At 41.7% G+C, this 7,722-nt stretch overlaps 1 protein-coding gene across 3 annotated transcripts in view; it reads right to left on the bottom strand.

Annotated features, from left to right (window-relative positions):
• Nucleotides 1-256: 256 nt before the first annotated feature.
• FAM172A (family with sequence similarity 172 member A) overlaps nucleotides 257-7,722 on the bottom strand; it is a 395,725-nt gene continuing 388,259 nt past the window's right edge. For all 3 annotated transcript variants that reach the window (XM_043464656.1, XM_043464666.1, XM_043464665.1), the window contains one exon: nucleotides 257-3,440. In XM_043464656.1, the coding sequence (XP_043320591.1) occupies nucleotides 3,298-3,440 (143 nt within the window). In that variant the 3' untranslated portion in view covers nucleotides 257-3,297. The remainder of the gene's footprint in view (nucleotides 3,441-7,722) is intronic.

Below are 7,722 nucleotides of genomic sequence, written 5' to 3'. Positions count from 1 at the left end.
GGTTCTAATTTCCTTGTAGCTAAGGAGATATTTTAGGTCTTAAAAACAAACATTAGCTTTGTGAAAGTTCCAACTTAAAGAGTGACTCAACTGAAGTTAGGATATTAGTTTACAGCAATAATGATAGTAAGAATAAGCAGCTATAAGGTTTAAAATATTGATAAATGCTGTCCCATCATTCTTTTAAAATTTCTGCTTTTACTGACCTCTATGTGTGATAAAATCAACTTCTGAACAAGAATAATACATCACTGAATATTGGGAAAATTGTTTTTTATTTTAAAATAGCAAACAGAAATATATCATATATAGGAAACTCCTGTGCCTTAGGTTTCTTTTGGTATAAACAATAATGTAATCCAAGTTGAAGCACAAGGTAGAAACTTGAGAAAAGAACAATTATTACATCTCCTCCTTCCCCATTCAAATATCCATGAAAACCTTTAATGGCTGTATGGTTATGTACCTTTAGAAAGCTCCAAAGCCAGGATCTGGCTTTTAAGTTTTAACAGGACTGTTCTGAACCTTAGATTTATCAGCAACTCCCTGCTTCCCATTACACTTCCTCTAAGAACTCACTATATAATTAAAAAGAGAAAGATAAAAGCCCACTTCCAAACTTTAAACCCCTACTCTGCTGAAAACTTGTCTAAAGAAATCAGAGTGGGAGATCAGAGCAGAAACTTTGTTAACCCTTATCTCGTTCAAGCAGGCGGGCTGCTACCAACTGACTGTTGTTATTCTGGGAAAATTGAGGTGAATATAATAGTATTATATTTATACCAAGAAACCTATAATCAACAGGTTACAAAAAAATTCCACATTACAAGGAATCTTACCAGTAATCAGCCGGAGATCTAGGGTGGGTTGCCTAGCTCTCTCCCGGTGGCAACAGCTTAGATCCACAAGTAGAAACTATATTTACACAACTTAAGTTTGCAAATAGCTCTCTATAGATAGTTAAGTAAGGCCTAACAACCCAGTAGTTTTAAAGGCAATTAAACAGTGATTTACTCCAGTTACCCCTAAAGGTTTTTAAAGAGAGAGGTGAGAAAACTGAAGAGAAGGAATGGGAGTGATCTGGTTTATAATCCGAGCGTATTTGCTCTAATTCAGTTGTAGAAGCTTCACAAACTGACAAGTGCTGATTAAAAAAACAAAACAAAACAATAAAATGAGTTCCCTGTGAACATTTTCAGATACTGTAAACACCACACAATTTATAACACTTTGAAAAATACATACAATCCATATCAATTCTCAAAGCCTGTCAATGGAAGGTATCATTAGTTAACACAGTTCACCACTGCTTCTAAAACAGAAAACACTGCAGACCAACATGCTTGACATTGTTGGAGTTATACATTTCAAGGACTTGGATAAAATGATGTTTTGATTTTTCCACCTATGTTGCTTCTGCTAAAATAACATCAAAAGATATTCATATAAGACTACTCAAGATAGATCACCTTAACTTAGCATCATTAAAATTATGAGAACTAATTAAAGCACTTGTGTACCAAACACAGATACTATCAGTTTTAAAACCTGCTGAAATCGATTCATAATATAAAAACAATGAGGTTTTTTTTTAAAGTTATTTTTCTGAGGAGTCAGACAGTCCTAAGTCATTTTGGGTACATTTTATCATGTCCTCAAATAAGGCAGGCATATTGTTGAATATACTTTAAAAAAGGATGGAAAAATATTAAATTCAGATTCTCACTTATTAGAAACAGAATCGTCACTAGGTAATTAAATTCTACAAGTAATTAAAAAATTGATAATGTTAAGATTTAACATATGAATTTAAAAGTCAGCAAAATCTTAACTTATTTTACCTCATATTTCACAGTGTTGGTGGCCAGATCTTAGCTGGACTAAAAAACTTAACTGTTGAAACTGTAGGACAAAAGCTTACAGAGGAGGTGGACTACTACGAATTATACCATTGGGTTGGGAGGAGAAAAGTCTTTCACACTGTTGGAGCAGAAAACTAAAAAGAATCATCTCAGCTCCACTATGTCTTTCAGGAAGGAAAAGGTTCAAGAGCACGTAGGTTCATTTTCCTGATGAGGATAAAAAATTATCTCCCTAAAAAGGCCTAACAACCCCCACCCCCAACACTCAGAACATACCAATCCAGTTAGGATTAACGACAAGAACAACAAACTTCCTCTACATTAAGATTTAAACAAGACTTAACTATGCTATCTAAATTACAACGCTACCCAATACACATTGTGTATTTTAGAAAGTAAATTCTAATGATGAAGTTGGAAATTTCACTGAAAATGAAACCTTTCACCCATATACTTAAACGATTTGCTCAACGTTATGCATTGGTTTAAACACTCTCTTCTGCAATTAGAGACCTGTATAAAGTCTCATATTCAACTGGCAAGGATTTTCCACCATAAAGTGGATTCGGTACTTTATCCAAGTTCTTTTTTTTTTTTTGGTGTGTGTGTGCACTTCTGGTTTCAAAAATAAGATTGTTAGGGAGCGCACAAGTTGCCCTCCCCAAACTACACAGTACATCACCGCATACATGCTCTGAATTTGAACTTGGCTTTGGGGGGTTTGAGTTTGGTTTTGGATGAGGAATGGTATAACTTCTTAAAAAAAAAAAAAAGACGTAAGACCTCCTTAGGGAAAATTCTATTTAAAATGGGAGTTTTTAAGTCTAGAATAAAGTTTGCTTGGTTTCGGAGAGAGGGAACAAAAAGATTCTATTGAAAATGGGAGTTTTAAGTCTAGAATAAAAAGTTTGCTTGGGTTCGGAGAGAGGAAAAAATGGACACGATTCTGGGTAAAGTGTTGGGGGGTGGGGGGGGGCGCGGGAGCGGTGCGGAGACGGGCGGTAGGACCGCGCGGACGCCGCTCGCCCCGCAGCGCCCGCGCGGGCTCCGTCGGGATCGTCGGAGGCGGGCCGGCCGCGCCGGGCAGGGCGCCGTCAGCCTCAGTCGGCGGGCTGACGGGCGGCGCGGAGCCCCGGGCTCGGCCCGCAGGAAGCGTCGGCGCGACCGGTGGACCCGGATTGCTTTGACAGTTGCACTCATCTAGAAATAATGCCGAACGCCGTTTAGATGTGTCTATATATATATATCACGGCCCTGTGGCCCGAGGGGGAAAACAATCTAATGAGGGGCTGGGAGCCGGCTCGCCGGGGCCGGCGGGGTGTGTGTGTGTGTGTGTGGGTGTGTGTGTGTGGAGGGGTGAGGCGGGCGGACGCCGGCTCCGGGGCGCTTCCTCGCCCCCCCCGCCCCCCTCCGCGTCCTCGCTCTCGCTCTCCTCTTACAGCTCTTCGTGCTTTATTCGGTGCGAGCGCCGCGTCAGAGCCGGCTTGGGGGAGCTGTTCTTGGCCTCGGAGGCTTCGGTGAAGAATTTGAAAATAGACGGGAAGCTCTTCCAGGAAGTGAGCTCGTGGCGGTCGGTGCCTGAAAAAACGCACAGACAGGGGAAGGGGTGGGGGGGTTACGCGGTGGCCTCGCGCGCTGCCGGCGCGGGAGGAAGGGCGGGGGGGACACGGGGCCGCCGGTCTTCGGTCCCGGAGCCTGCGGCCCCCCCCCCCCCCAGCACCCCCCCCCGCCCCTCCGCGACCTGCGACCCCTGGGGACCACCCTGTACCTGAGGGCTCACCTGGGTCCCCCCCGCCCCGGGGGCTCGCAGGCCGACTCCGCGGCGACGCCCGCCAGCCCGCGACCCCGAGACTCCGCCGTCTCGGGCCGGAGCCCCCCAGCACGCCCCCCGCCCCCCCACTGATGCGCGGCCGCGGCCCGTTAGTCTCCCAGCGGTCGCCCGAGGCGCGGCCTCAGCCCCCTGCGGGCCAATGGAGGCGCGGGGCGGGGAAGGGCCACTCCCTCTCCCTCCGGGGAAAACCACCCACCGCCCCCAGGCCCGGCGCGCGCGGGGATTGGTCTCCCCGGCGCGGCTCTGCGTCCCGGCCGCTGCCGCACCCACCGCGGAGCACTCACGGTTCTTAGCTTCCCGAGAGAAGGAAACACGTTTAGTGTCTCAGCAGCCTACGTGTTTTTTTTTGTTGTTATTTTTTAAACAGATCTTAGGGGAGAGTTTTACAGAAGCTAAACAAAACCCCCCAGTGTTTCAAGGCAGTCACTAGTAAAACAGCCTCTAGGCCCCCCCTATGTTGTCAGGAGGAATGCAACTCACCAAATGAAGGTTAAGTGGTCAGTTTATGGAGCTCTTTTATTTTACTACAGCTTCTTTTCCGTGGGCTTCAATTTCATGCTAATGTATTTTTTTTTTTTAATAAAATCTTCAGTTTGAGACAGGCCAAAAAATAGTAACATTGATGAAGACAGAAGAAGAGATGAGGCCGTTAATCTGTTTTTGACTCCTTGGGATAGCTCACATCATTTTACTAATAGCTTTATAAATGGAACACTTTTTAAATTAAAAAAAAATGACAGCAACAAAGACTGTCCCCCTAGAAATAATGAGTGAATAGCTTTGAAACCGTTGAAATCTCTTCCTAGATCACTCAATTATGCAGAGGGACACTGCCTGGAAGTCTCTGGATCCGGGGCCTCTGTCTGATACTTTAACATTGTTAATGATAATTCTTTAGTCTGTAATAGTAGGTCATTGCTATGGTTACTCTACAATGGTGCAACACTTTGCTTTCCCCTTCAGCTATTCGCTGAGTCCTGGTAACCACATTTGTTGCCTAGCAACAGTTTTGTGACAGTATCACAATCTGGGAGTTACAACAATAAGGATGCTATGGCTGCCTCGACCAGAGAGCAGAAAGCTATATTCTGTGCCTGTGACTTAGCTGTGGGAGCTGGGCTTACTAGAGAACCCCTCTTTTAATAGGTGTCCTCAGAAGGATGCTCTCTACCCTCCTGTCCTCTGCAGATTGGCCTAATGAACCTGCATTTGGAACTAAGACCTAGTACTGAGGTCATATCCTTGAGAAATATCCCCCAACACTGCTGTGTTCCGACTGAAAAATGAGGTCATCTTTCCATTGGCTTACTCATTTTGGGCAAAATTCAATGTTATTCAGGGGGAGAAAGAAGATGAGTGTAGGTTGATCCTGGCAAATCCTAAAGTGCCTGACTGGATTTTGATGTCTTAGTAGAATTCTTGGGAAAAAAAATTATATATATATGCATGCCTGCATCAATAAGTGTGTAAAATTTCAGGTTCTTTAGAATATATTTAACGTCCCCATATTTATTGTCAGTATATAACTTTCACTGATTTATTCAGCTAACAGTCTTAAAAAGACTTCCTTTGAATTTGGAGTCATCTGTATTCTCCAAATACAAAAGAAGTTTGTGAGCAGTTCTACATAAGCTCAGACATACCTACTTTCGTGGCTATGTTTAGAAGGGGGCCCAGTTTCTAGACTGGTTTATGAAATGACCAATCCTGTTTCTATAGTCTTGTAAGTCTAGGTTCATTTCAATAATAATTATTAGTAGCACTTATAATGAAAAAACATTTTTAAGTCAATTGTATTGACTATTCTCAGATGCATACTACATGGAAACACCCATTCCCAAACACAATAGGAAAAATAAAGGTGTTAATTGTCTCTTTTCCTTCTCATTTCCCATGCTTCCAGGCTCATTTGGCATTTCCTCCGTAGTGATCACATTTAGACTTACTAGTGTTACCAAGGCTATGATGAATTTGTAAGCTTTCTTAGGGAACTCCTCTCATAATTCCTCCCACCCCTTGAAAACCAATTCAATGTATGAATCTAGAGGGACCTAAGGAGTCAATGGTCTGAAGCAATTTTAACTCCTTTATTTTTTTTCTTTCCTGGTGACAGTCCTTCTGAAGGATGAACAAATTTCCCTGGTGATAAAGTCACTACAAAGGCTTTTTAGTTTTAGCTTATGATGACTCTCTGCTTGATTAGTCTTGGGCTGAAAAGACCAAAGTCCCTGAGATAACTGAGGACCTGCACTAACTCTCAGTATTTACCCTTGCAATTTAAGAGAATAAATAATGAGAATGTGTGCTCTGTCAGAGGAAGGGAAATTGCTAGAAGTAAAGTAATAAGCAAGGTGGGTTAGAAACTGAATTATGGAGAATGAGGTGGCGGAGGGAGAATTCTCCCTAAACTAAGGAGTGGTAACATAAATATCTTCTATAAAAATGGCTTTCTTTAAAAAAAAAAAAAAAGAAAAATGGCTTTTTTTTCTAAATTGCTGTAAGTAGATTTTTAATAATTTAAAAATAGCATTTGGAAATTAGGTGGTTGCATGTCCATCTGGGGCTGTGTATACATATTTCAAGAACATGTTTGGAGACCATTTTTGAGAATTCAAGGCCAAAGTTCAATCAAAATATTCACAAATTAGTATGAATATCCACCCATAGCATGGAAACTTTGGACAGCAGCTTTCTAGTAATTAAAAAATATACCACTTTAAGGGAACTTCTTCTGTGAGGATGGGAACACAAGGCCATTATATCATCTATTTATAAGAGGAAAGAAAGGGTGGAAGTTTAGGCTAACTAAAAAAGCAGCCATTTATTAATAAGTTGCAGTGATATGTAAGTGACTTGGAAACTAGTCCAGTCAGCACTAACTGTTACTTGAAGGAGATAAACATGGTTTTATAGTCAGGCCTGGTCTTTCCTCTACCACAACTTTACCTTTAGCAAAAACTCCTCTTTTTAGGAAATGTGAACGTCTTTCTACTTTTCAAACTCCCATTTTCCTAATCTAAGTTGTTCCCACAATGAGGAGATAGAGGGTTTTCCCAGGTTGATTTTTGTATCCTTTTAGGCTGGCAGGCTTTCTCCTACTGGGTGACTCACCTTTGGGGCAAATTCAGTTTCCTAGGCCACACAATCAATTCAGTATCAAAATGTGCAGGATCTCAGTTCTTTATTACAAAAAAGTGCCGTTGCTCAGTCATAATCAGTGGTTCTTAATGGACATGGTAGTGGCCGCTGGGGCATTTTGGAAATTTATAGGAAAATTTTTTGGAGGTCAAGACAATTGGGAGGAGCTGTTGGCATTTATTGGGAGAAAGCTGGGGAGGTGGACATCCTTCAGTTTGCAGGGTGTTACAGCATGAAGAATTGTTCTGCACTGTACATGGTTTTCAAATGTTTCACTGGCTATTCATGTAGTTGAAAAACTTGTTTATGATTATGGGCTTAGAATTCACATTTGTTTAACAAAGTATTCCGGCATGATTTTTTAATATAACAGAATCTTCCAGGAGTCAGGTGCCATGCAAATTGAAGGAATTTTGTGGTTTGTGTTGTTCAGAATATTACCAAGAATGGATTACTATATGAGAAATATCTCATCACTGGCCTCACTGCTCACAGTTCTTGAGCCACTGATAAGCACACCTGCAACTGGCCTGTATCTGTAGATGTAGAATTCCTGGCGATCCGACGCAGAGGACCCATGCAGGTGTTCTTGAGCACTTTAAATACTGATATGCATATTATTCTTATTATGGGTTATTTTTTCCTTCATATGTTAACTAGGGCAATACAATAATTTAGCAATCTTGTAAGTAGGTGAATTATGTTATCTCTAGAATTTAAGGAGAGTTAAAAGCACGATTGTATTATTTGTTAAAATAGTATGTTTTTAGATGATCAAGGGTCAGCTTAAATAAAAGTGAAGTTAATTCTTTTTCATTACATTAGAGATTAATTTCACTATAACCTGAACCCTACTTACAGCTAGCTGTTTTATCCTTACACAGGGTAGAA

This window comes from Cervus canadensis, chromosome 4, assembly GCF_019320065.1.
Source record: "Cervus canadensis isolate Bull #8, Minnesota chromosome 4, ASM1932006v1, whole genome shotgun sequence".
Taxonomy (NCBI): domain Eukaryota; kingdom Metazoa; phylum Chordata; class Mammalia; order Artiodactyla; family Cervidae; genus Cervus; species Cervus canadensis.
This window is presented reverse-complemented; position numbering and strand designations above follow the sequence as displayed.